At 45.6% G+C, this 15,558-nt stretch overlaps 1 protein-coding gene across 1 annotated transcript in view; it reads left to right on the top strand.

The window, feature by feature from the left end:
- Positions 1–14,612: 14,612 nt before the first annotated feature.
- wdr27 (WD repeat domain 27) overlaps positions 14,613–15,558 on the top strand; it is a 63,003-nt gene continuing 62,057 nt past the window's right edge. Inside the window, exons 1-3 of the mRNA XM_076286488.1 lie at positions 14,613–14,780; positions 14,878–15,022; positions 15,384–15,508. Coding sequence (XP_076142603.1) covers positions 14,613–14,780; positions 14,878–15,022; positions 15,384–15,508 — 438 coding nt within the window. The remainder of the gene's footprint in view (positions 14,781–14,877; positions 15,023–15,383; positions 15,509–15,558) is intronic.

Here is a 15,558-nt window from a genome sequence, read left to right as displayed (position 1 = left end):
GTATCTTTCACTCAGAGGCTGAGCTGGTACACATGCACATACTACGTCAGATTAGCTGCGCCAAAAGAGAGAAGCGTCAGAATAAAAGTCCTGTTGTTAGCCGACGGTGCCAGAGATTGTTTTTCACAGCCCATGGGTGTTTGTTAGCTACATTTATAAACAAATAATATCACATAGCAGAATTCGATTAATAGACTATTAAATGAAAACAGCAATAGGCTACCATACATAACAACATCGATTTACATCATACATGAATAGGCCTAAAGTTGTATAAGGGGCCAATTAATAATAGCCAAATAATAATAATAATAATAATAATAATAATAATAATAATAATTACATTACATTTAGCAGACACTTCTTGACCAAAGTGACTTAGGCTACATATGTCAGCTATATTACAAGGGATCACATTGTCCCCGGAGCAACTTGGGGTTAAGTGCTTGCTCAAGGGCACAACGGTGGAAGGCGGGAATTGAACCGACAACTTTCAGGCTAGCCTATATATCATATGGGCCATATATCATAGCCTACTTCATATATATATATATATATATATATCCTTTTTAACATTTTTATGAAAAATGGCATGTCCACAATTATTCGTTTAAAATAAATCACTGGAAACATCTTTATTTGAAATCAAAGCTCTCAAAATGGTTCTTATAATACGTAAGCCGCTCCATGTCTCCACAATGATTGACCGCACCTTTTGAGCTGCAATCCAGGTTTGACATGTGGTAGTGTCATTTTCCATCAGAACAAACATATCGATAAAGAGAAAATTAACATTGAATCAATATTTGCCAGGGGTATGAATGATTTTGTTCTTAACTGTGTATATATATATATATATATATATATATATATATATATATACAGTTCAGGTGGTGTAACAATCAATTTTGCATGTTGGCTCATCTCCAGAACAGTGTGGCCTATCTTTAGATTTCTTATGCCATTCTAATCTCAATTCATCACATCTTTACCTCACTGGTTTTCTGCTGTGAAGTCAATGATTCCCATATTCAAACATTTGAAAGTGAAAGTAAAACTATACAGAGGCCATTCATCCCATTCTCATAAAACTTCCTACCTCATCTGTAGACTATGCTGACAAAAAATGCCTTTTTCAGATTCATATATGAAAATTATTATCAACAACGTTCAAGGAAGTGGCTCATTATGACTTTTCAGACAATGACAATAAGGTTATCTAATCTAATCTAATCTAAGATTTGGACAAACTAGATGTACCGCAGAGTGGTACAAAATATGACTGCCGCCCAGTCCTGCACATTCTCTCCACAAAAATAAATCACGCTGGTCAATTTGTCTCCATCTCCTACTCCATCCCCTACTTTTGTGTATGTATGAGTCTGTGCATATGTGTGTTAGTTTTGTGTGCTTCTGTGTGTGTGTGTGAGGGGGCTTGTTTGCTTGTGAATGTGTTGGGGTAATGGTGTGTGTGTGCCTGCTTGCCTGTATGTTTGTGTGTTTTTATGTGTGTGTGTGCATGTGTGTGCATGTAGGTGTGTTTATTTGTGTGTGTGTGTGTGTGTGTGTGTGTGTGTGTGTGTGTGTGTGTGTGTGTGTGTGTGTGTGTGTTTATGTGTGTGTGTGCCTGTGTGTGTGAGCGTGCCTGTATGTGTGTGTGTGTGCATGCGTGTGAGTGTGTGCGTGCCTGTGTGTATGCATGTGCGTGCATATGTAACAGTGGTGATTTAGTTTCTTCCACTTCCACCATTTTTTAGTTGTTTTCTTACATACTGGTAATAGCTATGTCAAACAGTTGGTTGAGTACTGGCCTCTAGTGGTCATACATATAAAACTGTGTGGCTTTCCTCATAGTTGGAGGATTAGAGCCAGCGGTAAGTTGTGTGTAAACAGAACTCCCACATAATTAGATTAGAATTCATTACTAAACGTTCTAAATCAACACCAATGGTCTCGAGGTGTTATGCACTTCCTTTGCCAATGTAACCTGTGTATTTTGTGTAGTGTTTTTGTACATTAGAAGACATTTTACGTCGAAGTTTCAAATCACACGTGTGGATAGCTAATATTTCTTCTCCCTGCTCTCATATTAGCATACTGTGTTAAAATCCATGCTGCTGCCTTGTTACGGAATCCCAAAGTGTTATCTCTCATGCCAGGTACATGTTATATAATTTGTTAGTATATCTGTATTGCATTTTTACTTTATTCATAAATACTAGATAGTTGGAGGATTAGAGCCAGCGCATACTGTGTTAAAATCCATGCTGCTGCCTTGCTACGGAATCCCAAAGTGTTATCTCTCATGCCAGGTCAATAAATGACGAACTGGTCCCACGTCTCCTTGCCATTTCTTGGGAAAACACAACGCAGGCAAGGGGTTACACATGCACATGCATGTGTACTGTGTGTGTGTCTTTATGTATGTGTGTGTTTATGTTTGTGTATGTATGCATCCATAGGGGCATATCAAGGAGCCAAGGTGATGCTACAGAGGCTGATCAATGACATCACAGAGTCTATACTACCGGAGTCACAGTGCGGATTTAGAAAGAACGGGAGCACAGTCGACATGGTCTTCACAACCTGGCAACTCCAAGAAAAGTGCAGGGAACAACCTGTTTATGGCGTTTGTGGACCTCTCCAAAGCCTTTGACACTGTGCAGAGAGATAATCTTGTGGGAAGTCCTCCACCGGATTGGATGCCCCACTAAGTTTGTCAACATCCTTAGTCAGTTTCATGATTAGAATGACTGCTAGGGTGACAATTGGAGGTCAACAGTCCTTTCCCTGTGCGCACAGGGGTAAGGCAGGGGTGTGTACTGGCACCAGTGCTTTTTAACATCTTCCTCATAGGTGTCACCCAGCTTCTCCACAAGGATATTGAAGATAACAGGGGTGACAGTAGCGTACAGGCTGGATGGTAACCTCTTCAATATCAGGAGGCTGCAGGCAACCACCAAACTGCACAGAGCGAGGATACTTGAGCTGCAGTATACAGATGACTGCGCCCCTAATCTCACTCTCCACAAGACCTCCAGTCTGTCCTAGATGCAGCAGTGAGGGCATACAGCAGGATGGGTTTGACCATCAACACCGCCAAAACAGTGGTAATCTGCCAATGGAGTACCAACATCCAACCCACACCACCCATTTTCACTATTGCAGATGAGAAACTGTCACTTGTCCCATCATTCAAGTACCTGGGGAGCATTATCTCTGAAGACAATAGGTCCAGAATAGAATCAAACAAGCATCAGCTGCCTTAGGAAGACTCCGGCGGCGGGTTTTTCAGAACAAGAACCTTCATCTCAACACAAAAATCTGCATCTACCAAGCGGTCTGCATTACAGCCGCCACATCAAGTCCCTGGAACACTTCCACATCTGCTGTATGTGAGTGTGTGTGTAGCTGATATAACCCCCCATGAACGGAATTCCATGAAACTTGGCATGCATTCAGCGGGTGTCATAATAATCCTACACTTTACATTTTGTGCAGCTTTGACCCTGAGAGAGAGAGAGAGAGTGGGTGTAAATATGTGTATTTGTGTGTGTGTGTGAGTGTTTTTGTGTGTGCATACATGCATGTGTGTGCAAAATTGGTGGTTTACATGCACATGTGGCAACATGACAACATGAACTGACAACATGAACTGTGTGCGTGTGTGTGTGTGTGTGTATATATATAAACTTTATTACAGGCTCTAGGCCCAACAGCAAGACATACAACAACAACAACAAAAATGAATAGATACATAAACACATACAAACATACTCTGATTCATGAGTCTTAACAGGCACCCATACCAACGTTTCCATTAATATGATTGATATCTGACCGAGCTGCACCTAGGGCTTGTGAGCATCATTATATCCTGTATCCAGTATCCTCAGGCAGTCATTATATGCCACCTGAAGTTTGCGCAGGGTTTTCTTTTTGTAGCTGACCCATAATGGGCTGCATACATAGGGGTGCAGTATGCACGGAACAAGCTTATGTGTGTACATGTGTGTGTCTGTGTGTGTCTGTTTATGTGTGTCGTGTGTGTGCGTGCATGCATGTTTGTGCGAATATTGGTGGTTCACATACAGTACACAAGTGGCAACATGACAACATGAACTGTGTGTGTGTGTGTGTGCGCGCTTGTGTGTGTGTGTATGTGTGTGTGTTGTGATATCATGAGAGGCTACGCGGCTCTCAGCAGGACAGTTCAGCAGTGCAAGGACACAATGTTAGAATACAACGAAGGTTTTTAATAAAGTTCTTGGGAATTAACAAAAAGGTATGCCAAGTTCAAAAGGGTAACTAAGGATAAGGTTGATCTTTCAACAGTCAAAACTTAAACAATGTCTCTTCAAACGTGAAACCATAGTCCCGATTCCCTCAGGTAAATATCTTCTTGAAAACCAGTCTTCAGCCTTACTTTAGTCAGCACCGCAGCCCGTGGCCAATCCAGCTGTAAGTATTCTAGTCTTCAGGTAAGTATTCCAGTCTTCAAGTACTTCACGTGGAAAGTGCCACTTCGACGGTCTGTACCTCCTCTGAGAGCACAACTTGGAGCTTGTCTCCCAAACCCCACTCTGACACCAACTGTGTCTCTGAGCCTTAAAAAAGCCCTTCAGCTCGTCAGGCCCTGATCGGTCTCAGGTGTGTTGGGATATCGTGTGTTGAGGGGTGGAGTTTCCAACAGAAAACGGAGATGGAAACGGAGAAAACGGAGTTTCCAACTCCACCAGCAGATGGAGCCAAAGCTGTCCGTGACTGCAGCCATCTCAGGGGAATGTAGCACCCCTCCAGGACGCAGCCTCTCGTGACATCACACACCCCCCCCCCCCAAGACCGACGTCCTCGTCGGGGTGAAGGAGGCGAAGAAGGCGTCGTGCCTGGAGAGGGCATCCGCATTGCCGTGGCGTTTGCCAGCCCTGTGGACAACAGAAAAGTTAAACGCTTGTAAGCTCAAAAACCATCTGGTAACCCTACTGTTAGTCTCCCGGTTCCTGGCCATCCACTGCAGAGGGGCATGATCAGACACCACCGTAAACCGTCGTCCCAGGAGGTAGAACCGCAGGGATTCCAGGGCCCAGGTTACAGCGAGACATTCCTTTTCAACAGTGGAATAGTTCTTCTCTCTTGGAAGTAGCTTCCTGCTGAGGTAGAGAACGGGATGCTCCTCACCGTCATGTGCCTGCGCGAGTACAGCACCCAGACCCACCTCCGAAGCATCCGCCTGGACAATAAAGTCCTTCTTGAAGTCCGGCGCCACCAGGATCGGACTGGAACACAGGACTTGCTTCAGGTTGACGAAGGCTGCCTCCGCCTCGGGATTCCACCTCACCATTTGTGAGTGGCGTTTGGTTGTCAGCTCTGTTAGAGGTGCAGCAATGGTAGCAAAATCCGTAATAAAACGTCTGTAGTAGCCGGCTAGGCCCAAAAATGACCTCACCTGTTTCTTGGTGATGGGCTGTGGCCAGTCCTGTATGGCCCGCAACTTGGCTTCCTGAGGCTTGACCAACCCCCGCCCAATGGTGTACACCAGGTAGTTCGTCTCGCTGAAGGCCAGCCTACACTTCTTTGGGTTTGCCGTGAGCCCTGCTTCCCAGAGTGAATCAATCACAGCTTGTACTCGGGGTAAGTGGCTGGCCCAATCTGGACTTTGTATGACCACATCGTCCATCGCTGCATACCTCTTGTGGGGAGCGAGGACGCGATCCATCAAGCGCTGGAACGTGGCAGGCGCTCCGTGGAGACCAAACGGGAGCCGGGTATACTGGTAGAGCCCCCCTGGTGTGGCAAAGGCCGTCTTCTCCTTCGACGCCGGGGTCAGGGGCACCTGCCAGTTGCCTTTGGTGAGGTCAAGAGTGGTTAGGAAGCGAGCATGCTCCAAGGAGTCATCAAGTCATCAACACAAGGCATTGGGTATGCATCAAACTCAGACACTTCATTTAACTTCCGATAGTCATTACAAAATCGTACCGACCCGTCTGGTTTGGGATCCAGTACAATGGGACTTGACCAGGCACTTTGGGACTCTTCGATCACCCCCAGCTCCAGCATCTTCCTTACCTCCTCCTGAATAACCACTTTACGAGCCTCTGGCACGCGGTAAGGGCGCTGGTTTACCGTTTGGCCAGGCCAGGCGGATCTCGTGTTGGACCACCTCCGTGTGCCCAGGTAGGGAGGAGAAGACATCTCGGTTGCGATCCACCAACTCCAGGGTCATCTGCCGTTGTATGTGGGGACAGGCTTGGACCCACCTGAACCTCTTCTCTCCCTGGTTCCTTAGTCTCTGTGGGGGGTAGACAGCTGAACAACGCCTCCCTGACGTGCCACTTCTTTAAAAGGTTAACATGATAAATCTGCTCAGGCTTTCTTTTATCAGGTTGCCTCACCTTGTAGTTTACCTCTCCCACACATTCAATGACCTCATACGGCCCTTGCCAGGTTGCCAGGAATTTGCACTCCACGGTTGGCACCAGGACCAGCACTTGGTCCCCGGGCTTAAACTCTCTGGGTTGAGCAGATCTGTTGTAGGAGGCTTGCTGTTGCCGTTGAGCAGTCTCCATGTGTTCACGCATCATGGGATAGACAGCCTTCATTCTCTCGCTCATGGCCCCGACATGCTCGATCAGGGTCCGCTGTCGGCACGGTTGCTCCTCCCAGGCCTCCTTGGCGATGTCCAGCAGTCCTCGGGGTCTGTAAGAAAGCAAGAGCTCAAAGGGTGAAAAACCAGTAGACGACTGAGGTACCTCTCTCACCGCAAACAGTAGGTACGGTAGCAGCTGATCCCAGTTGCGCCCATCTTCCCCGATCGCCTTCCGCAGCATGGATTTTAGGGTTTTGTTAAAACGTTCAACTAGCCCGTCTGTCTGGGGGTGGTAGACTGATGTTCTCAGCTGTTTGATCTTCAGCAGAGCACAGAGTTCTTTCATCACCTTGGACATGAATGGACTCCCTTGGTCTGTCAATATCTCCTTCGGGAGCCCCAGACTAGTTGACAGAAGGAACAACTCCTTGCCGATTTGTTTGGACGTAGCCTTCCTCAGCGGGATGGCCTCAGGATATCGGGTTGCATAGTCCAGGATGGCCAGAATGTACTGATGTCCCCTGGAACTGGGCCCAATGATGTCCAGTCCAATCCTCTAAAACAGGGTTTCGATAATGGGCAAGGGAATGAGCGGGTTTCTATATGTGGGCTTTGGCGCCACCCGCTGACACTCAGGGCAACCACGACAGTAGTTCTCTATCTCTTTGTGCACTCCTGGCCAAAAGAAGTGTCGCAAGATTCTTTCTTTCGTCTTCTCTACCCGTAGGTGAGCCCCTAGCTGGTGGGTGTGTGCTTGGTTGAGTACGGTGGCCCGGTGGGGCTGTGGTACGAGGAGCTGTTCATGCACTTCACCATTTTTCTGTACCACCTGATACACTAACCCCCAGTTTACTGCAAAATGGGGGTAGGTAGAGCTTGTCCTATCCTCTAGCACCACTCCCTCTATCACCTACACATTTTTTAAAGCATTTGCCAGTGGGATCTTGTAACTGGGCTGCACCATACTGGCCTGTTAAAGGGGGAAGCTCTTTGGTGCCTTGGACGTCTTCCTCGCTGGAGATTGGAGCACTTCCTGGGACCATGTTCTCTTCCCCCGTGTCTGGACCAGTCTCTGAATCAGCCTGGGCACCTGCAATCCCTGCAAGAGCACAGGCTGGAGTGAGTGGTTCTGAGGGTTGTACTTGTGTATTCTCAGGATACGTCTTACCTCTCCGCTTCCTAGGTACTCGGGTCAGCCTCTCCTGAGTCTCCCTCCACAGTGGGTGAAAGGCTGGGCAGTCTCGACCAATTAGGACAGGAACGGGTAGGGAATCAACCACACCCGCCGTCGTGAGTATGGTGGGGTAGTCTCTGGTGTCTCCATGGACACAGGAAACCGGGAGGACCTTCCCTGGGGTCAGACACGATGAATCCACCAGATCCTTATGCACCAGGGTGACCCGGCTACCGGAATCTAGCAGAGCTTCCACATCATGGTGATTCAGTCACCGGGCAGGTGGGGGGTCGTTCTTGGGCGCCCTCTACAACTCCCACGAGCGAAGCAAAAAGGTGGGCGGGTGGTGAGCTGGAGGACTCAGCAGTGGGCATAGGCTCATCCGCCGGTTTCCCACACTGCCAGGAGATGTGTCCCATCTCCCCACACCGGTAACACTGTCGGGTTTCACTCTCCCGGTGTCCTCTTCCTGGTGCCGGCTGGTTTCTGGCTCCCCCTGGAGCCTGGACAGCTCCTGAAGTGGCTGGGTTGGAAACCTTGGGGTTCTTTGGACGGGCTCCTCCCGTCTGTGGCGGGGACGCACTCTGGGGCTCCTTTCTGGAATCCCGAAGCATCTCTGCTGTGGCCTGGTACCTTTCTACAGCTTCCACGGTTAGATCCGCTGTCATCAAGGCCTGTTGACTGATGAGCCGTTTCGCCTCATAAGGCAGGGCCCGTAAGTACTGGTCCACCACAACGGCCTCCACTACTGCAGCTGCCGTACTCTTCTCCGGTTTCAGCCATTTCCGCATGATCCGGACAAGTTCGTGCATCTGTGCACGAGGAGGCTGGTCTGGTTGAAAGGTCCAGCTGTGGAAATGCTGGGCCATGCCAAATTTGGTGAGCCCACTTCTGCTGAGGATCTCCATCTTCAGTGCATCGTAGTCAGTCACCCTGTCAGAGGCCAGGTCCCGGACAGCAATCAGCGATTCCCCCGACAGAAAGGGGGCTAACAGTCCAACCCACTGTACCTTGGGCCACGCTTCCCTAGTGGCTGTAGCTTCAAAGGCGTGCAGGTATGCCTCAACGTCATCTGTGGCCCCCATCTTGGATATAAAATCACTCGCCCTTATTGGGCGGACATTACGAACGGACAACTGTCTCTGCAATTGCAGTTCCTCTGTCTTCAGGAGGTTGGCTCTCTTTTGCTCCTCCAAGAGAGCCACGTTCGCTTGCGTCTGTGCTTGCTGGCCAGCCACCAGGGCTTTCAAAATGGCCTCCATTTTGTTTTGTGGGAGGTCTACGGCCAATTTGGAAAATTGGGATATCAAATGTTCAGTGTCCTCCTCTGACATGCACTATTAGCGCTCGAAGCTGACGTTTCGAAACAGTGTCGAGCTTCCGAAACGCAAGTGTTTCGAACAGTGTTTCGAAGTGTGGTTCAAAACGCCCATGTCACCAGTGTTCGAATTACCCCGTCGTTTCCGGGGGGGCCCACTTGGGGGGTGGGCGGGGGGATGAAATCTATGACATTATGAAATTCAGCCTTATAACAAAGGCTACTGTCGATTCAACATCCAATAGATTATAATAAGCAGGGTAGCCAGTTTATTAAAATGAAATATATCACATTATGAAATTCAGCCTAATAATAAAGGCTATTGCCAAAAATGAATCTGAGCAGAGCTAATTGTCAAATATTTTACGTGCACAACTGAACATTGCACAACTGAAAAAACTTAAAGTTAACGCAAAACAGCTGTCTTTATCACATCTCGGCTAAGCCTACTGGAGATAGTCCCAAAGTGGCCTATTGGTCTCTTTCTGGGCATTTTTTCTCCGTTTTCCACGCAGTTGATGGATGATGCCCAGCCTTGAGCCATGATTTCACGAATGGCTAGGGTTGAACTGGACCAGGGGAGGCGCATTGATGCTCAGAAAAAGAAGCGCATTTAAGCTGCGCTCCCTTAAACAATTTCTGGCTTTGTCATCAAGTCATTAAGCGCAGAGAATCCTCTCTCGCATTCTGCCTAAGTAGGCTAGGTAAAAACGTGTTGTCTGCGATGACGAGTTTCTTCAGGCAGGACCCTTCCCTTGCCCCTTGCATTTTAAAGTCCCGATACTCCTCGACATACATTCCTTTTAACTTTTTCCACTGCTGCTAATTGCTCAATCGCTAACAACGCTCTAACAAAAATTAATAACAACTCGATTCAGAGGAGGGTGAGATCGGACAGGACAGGGGGCTATTATGCGGAGCAGTGCCCCTGCAGTCTGTGGGGGAAATACACATTGCAACCAACGGGGAAAATGTAGATTATCATAGTTACGGGTTGGCAACTTGACAATGAATGAGTGGGCCCCCTCTGACAGTGATTTCGAGCAGAACTAGTAGTGCCCTGGCCAGAACTAAGGGGGCTGGGCACTACCGGGCCCTATGGTAATTCGAACACTGCATGTCACGTGACCATGGCTTAGTGAGGCTTCGTGGTGTTTCAATTTGGTTTGGACAGGAGCCAATTACCCGAGTAAACACCTGTTTGATCTAAATTACAAAGTCCCAGAATGCTTAAAAGTCATTCAAACACATCCTATATTTGTGGGTTTTTTGTGAGGAGAGAGATTTTGAGAGATATAGCGACATAGACATATAGAGATATAGCGATTTATAGTGCATTCTTGTGATTGATAGGTTAGTGATATACATTAATTGACAGGCCAGAGACAGATAGTGAGCGATAGTTTAGATAGATATAGTCTAGTGACGTTAATATTTAGATAGTAGCAGAAGTAAAAAAATATATGACTGATGCCTTTATTTCAAGAACAGCTGACCCTTTGAAATACTGGCAGGAGAGGAGAGTGGTTTATCCAAACCTAACTGTGATGGCAAAACAATATTTGTGCATGCCAGCAACAAGTGTGCCTTGTGAAAGAATTTTTTCCAAGGCTGGGGAGGTTTATTCAAAAACAAGAAACAGATTAAATGCCAAGACGGCAGAACAACTGTTATTCCTAAATAAAATTATGTTGACATACAAACAATGTGTTGTTTATTTTTCCCATGTTGTACCTGATTAGTCTAACCTGCTTCACATGTATCCTTTATTTCCCTACAACATGTAAACCCAAAAAATCCCAGGGCCATAAGCATAGCCTACATTTTAAAACCATTGTAGCATTTTCCTCTCCAGCATATTCCAAAGGATAATGTACTATGGAACTGAAATAACAAAACAACTGGCAGATATAAAAATGTTCTAGTTACTGAACGCATATACTAGTCTGAAATTTCTAAGCACCAGCAGGGAGTCGAACACCGGCCACTCCGGCCGAATGCAAGTGTGCTAACCACTATACCACATAGCTGTGGACGAAATCTTGCGTTCCATGTTGGCTATTTATATTCTTCGTCTGAAGCAGTTGTGCTTCACGGTCAAAATGTGATGTTAGCAAAACTGGCCACTAGATGTCACCATGGAGTTACGTGTGTCGGATTGTTTCGAAACCTCGACACATTCCGGCGCAATTGCTTCGAACGTTTCGTTGTTTCACAAAGCCTCATTCTGCCCATCCCTAGTCTTCAGGTAAGTATTCCAGTCTTCAAGTACTTCACGTGGAAAGTGCCACTTCAACGGTCTGTACCTCCTCTGAGAGCACAACTTGGAGCTTGTCTCCCAAACCCCACTCTGACACCAACTGTATCTCTGAGCCTTAAAAAAGCCCTTCAGCTCGTCAGGCCCTGATCGGTCTCAGGTGTGTTGGGATATTGTGTGTTGAGGGGTGGGGTTTCCAACTCCACCAGCAGATGGAGCCAAAGCTGTCCGTGACTGCAGCCATCTCAGGGGAATGTAGCGCCCCTCCAAGACGCAGCCTCTCGTGACATCACAGTGTCTGTTTGTGTGTGTGTGTGTCGTGTGTGTGCTTCTGTGTGTGCGTGCATGCATGTGTGTGCGAATATTGGTGGTTCACATACAGTACACAAGTGGCAACATGACAATATGAACTGACAACATGAACTGTGTGTGTGTGTGTGTGTGTGTGTGTGTGTGTGTGTGTGTGTGTGTGTGTGTGCGTGCGTGCGTGCGTGTGTGTGTGTGTGTGTGTGTGTGTGTGTGTGTGTGTGTGTGTGTTGTGTGTGTGTGTGTGTGTGTGTGTACATGTGTGTGTGTGTGTGTGTGTCTGTTTGTGTGGGTGGGTGTGTTTCTGTATGTGCCGTGCGTGAATGTGTGCGAACATTGGTGGGTCACACGCACAAGTGGCAACATGACAACGTCTGTCGTCCCCTTAGAATTATAGGGTTCTATCTACGTTCTGAGTAGTTCTGAGATATTGAGCTTCAAAGTTTTAGAATTCCATAGAGTTATACTACTAAGTGGAACAAACCTCTTCAGATATAATGTCCAAAAATGCATACAACTACAAGAAACACCTCACCTCATCTTCTTAAGGTGTCACAGAATAAGAATATGTCAATAACTCAATTTTGACAAAAATGTCAGATAGAACCTTATAATTCTAAGGGGACGCTGTGTGTGTGTGTGTGTGTGTGTGTGAGTGGGTGAACATGTGTGTGTATGTGTGTCTGTTTGTGTGTGTGTGTGTGGGGGGGGGGGTTGTTTGCTTCTGTGTGTGCATGCATGTGTGTGGGAACATTGGTGGTAAGTTGTAGGAGTGTGTGTAAGGAGATGTCTTTCATCTCCTGGATGAAAATTATTCTCTTTCTTATTCATTTCCAGTCATTTTTGACCTTAAACAAAAAAAGCATTTGTAAGTTGAATAAATCACTCAAAATTCAAATAAAGTAGTCACAATAAATTCTATGTGTTCAAAAGCCTTTTGTGAAGGATATCATAAGATCCTGAGGCAATCTGATGAAAAATGCCATATTTATGGTACAGGGAATGTATAAATCGTTCATTTTTGACTGGAACAGTGAACCATCTAGGTTAAGTATTTTTAAAAGCAGTACTTCTGTACTTTAAACTTTCACTGATTGGAGCAATATTTGACAAGGTGTATACTTTCACTTAAGTAAAGGAATTGTGTACTTCGTCCACCTCTACAGAGGCTAGATGATGAGCATTTAATGATATTTAACCATTTCTTTGCATTTCAAACAATGTCAAACTTGGCACTGCATTCACTCGTGCCCGCAATTATACATGCCAACTTTGAAATCAGCCAGACAGTTTGTGAGATATGAGAATAACACAAACACAGACAGATAGTCATTAATAGATAGATTAACCAATCTCAAAACTAGGCCACCTCATCATAGGCAAACTGTCTAAGCTGTTTATATTAGAGACATGTCTTCAGGCTACTTGTGAAATGCATTCTTATTCCAGTAATGTTAACGTAACATGATTTTAAGTGTTGCAGAATGGATAAGTGTGTCCTGCTACAGTAGTTCTATCCAGGTGCACGTCACAACGCTTAATGGGTTGGCAATTATAGATCAATTTGTGGGCTTTCTATATTAGGTCAGGTGGTTGTTGTGTGGCCTGGAATGTTCACTTGACCATTGTCAGTGCTGTCCTGTGGATCTCCTCTCCCTCTGAAGCCCTGACGTTTCTGGTGTCCCATATCTAGCCTCTGAGACTAAAAATCAATTCATCAAATTCCCCTGGAAGGTTTCTCTTTTCAACCAGTATTGCAAAACCCCAGTCTCTTCAAAATCTATCACCAATCTAGACTAGACTAGACTACTTCAAACACCATAGTAGGAAGGCTAACCTATGGGTCTGTCTATCCATGACCAAAGAAAAATAACAGCAGAGATGGTTGATAAAGCTTTTCGGTGCAAAATTGATTAGACAATTTCTCCACCTAGAGGATAATGTATGTAACTACTACTTATATTTGTAACTGCATTCTGTTCAGCCAGATGGAGTTGGTTCAGCAAGTTTCGCGACCCCCTAACCGACGTAATTTGGTTTCGAAATGTTGCGAAATGGGCATTGGAAGCAGAGGCAGAAAATGTCTTCATAGGAGGGTATGCCACCACCAAAGGCATTATTATGTCAATGGCAGCCTTTGACTTAAAACCTTTAGAAAAATGTATTTACTTCAGACTGCAAAACATTTCGCGACCCCTCCAATATTTTTGGCGATCCCCCTGGGGGTCCCGACCTTTAGGCTACTGTGGTCCCGACCCCCAGTTTAAGAACCACTAGCTACTAGTTAATTTACTTGTTCCCACTAGCAGGTCACTTAATGTATTGCAGTTGTTTTTCAAAAGTATTTAGTGAATAAATTGCGGGTCATACACACAGTAAATGCCTATTTAGTAGCCTATTGTAACATAAACATGCATCGTCAACCAAACATTGGCATGGGATTGATGAATCGTCGCGCTCGCGATATCTCGGTAACCATGGGTAACAACCTCACAAACCGCGTGGTGCTGCCAAACGTCCACTTACAGTCTATGGTCACAACCTTCTTTATACAGTCGCTTAAGTGTCTGTTCTATCTTTGCACTGCATAATGGATATGCCGTGAATGATTGTGGGGGAACGTGACACCTGTGTACACCTGTCATATGTCTGCAAAGAACGAGAGATACCTGGACATTACTTTGCGGAATTAGTTAACTCAAGCTAACTGACTGAGGCCTGTCATCATCGCTATCCAGCTACCGTAGGCGAATTAATTAACGTCAGCTAGCCACTTTACAAGGTTACGTGATATTGTATCGTTGCATATCTGAAACACTCAGCTAAAGTTAACTTGTTGCTATGTAGTTCCTTGTTAACTTTTCAGTGTTGAGTGTTCTGGACATTCTATGCAAACACGCGGTGACCCGTCCGTTATAATATAGTATGCACAGGACGTCATTTGTATTAGCTTTATAGAAGACTTGGAGGCATGGATGGCAGGAAGGGCACTGAAGAAGACAGCACCATAAGAGAAATATTTTCTATGGCCTGTGATAAACTTTTGACTTATACGCAGCTTGATTGCTGTTCCTCGCATAGTGCTCTTCCATGGCAGGGGAAAAACTTGATGATACACAGCATTACAGATCCTTCCCAGGTACGCAAGCTTGCTTGCTCTTTCTGAAAGTCATCAGATTATTTTGACTTTTTTATGTTTTATCCATCTTAGCTTTCTCTCCTCTGGGTACTGACAGAAACCTTTGCATCTTACTGGTCATCATGGCAATGTATCCGCTATTTCGTTTGGGAAGAACAGAGACCCCCTTATGCTTTGCTCTGCCTCCGAAGATTATGTGATAGCCTGGGATGTTGAACGTTGCTACAGAAATGCAAGAGAGGGTAATAGCATCACATTGCTACATCATATCCATTGCCTTCCTAGCCTTCATTTGCAGTGTCAAGTTGGTCAGTGATACAGTATGTGGCTGATGCCACATTTATCAAGATAAATGTTTAAGACTAACAAGAAGACATCTTCAAAGATAGTGACAGACCTACCATTCTAACAGTAAATTCCCACTGAACAGTGCCTTAATGTTGCCCTCTAGTGATACAATTTAAGAACACCTTATGACAATATATTCAAGTTGCACATTCCACTAATGTAGAGTACATGACTGCAGCATGGGAATGGGTCCTGGAAATGGGCAGAAAAATGTATTACATTCATTTGGGTAATTGTATAATATTTTTTTTCAAGGTGCAATTGTCTCAGGTACAGTTATTGGAACACTTCTTGGTAAAGTAGTGCATCTTTCCTTCTGCTCTTTGGATAAGAAGGTATCAGTTTGCGCAGGCTCCAAAATTTATATTCTGAATTCCAAGGTAGGTTATCTATAATTCACTCACCCCAATGAATATAACCTATTTTCATC

Source organism: Alosa pseudoharengus, unplaced genomic scaffold (genome assembly GCF_046254945.1).
Source record: "Alosa pseudoharengus isolate Yale_2024_CS ecotype anadromous, Long Island Sound unplaced genomic scaffold, YU_APseudo_1.1 YU_APseudo_1.1_scf_15, whole genome shotgun sequence".
Classification (NCBI taxonomy): domain Eukaryota; kingdom Metazoa; phylum Chordata; class Actinopteri; order Clupeiformes; family Clupeidae; genus Alosa; species Alosa pseudoharengus.
The sequence above is the reverse complement of the archived record's forward strand: the minus strand, read 5'-3'. Positions and strand labels throughout refer to the sequence as shown.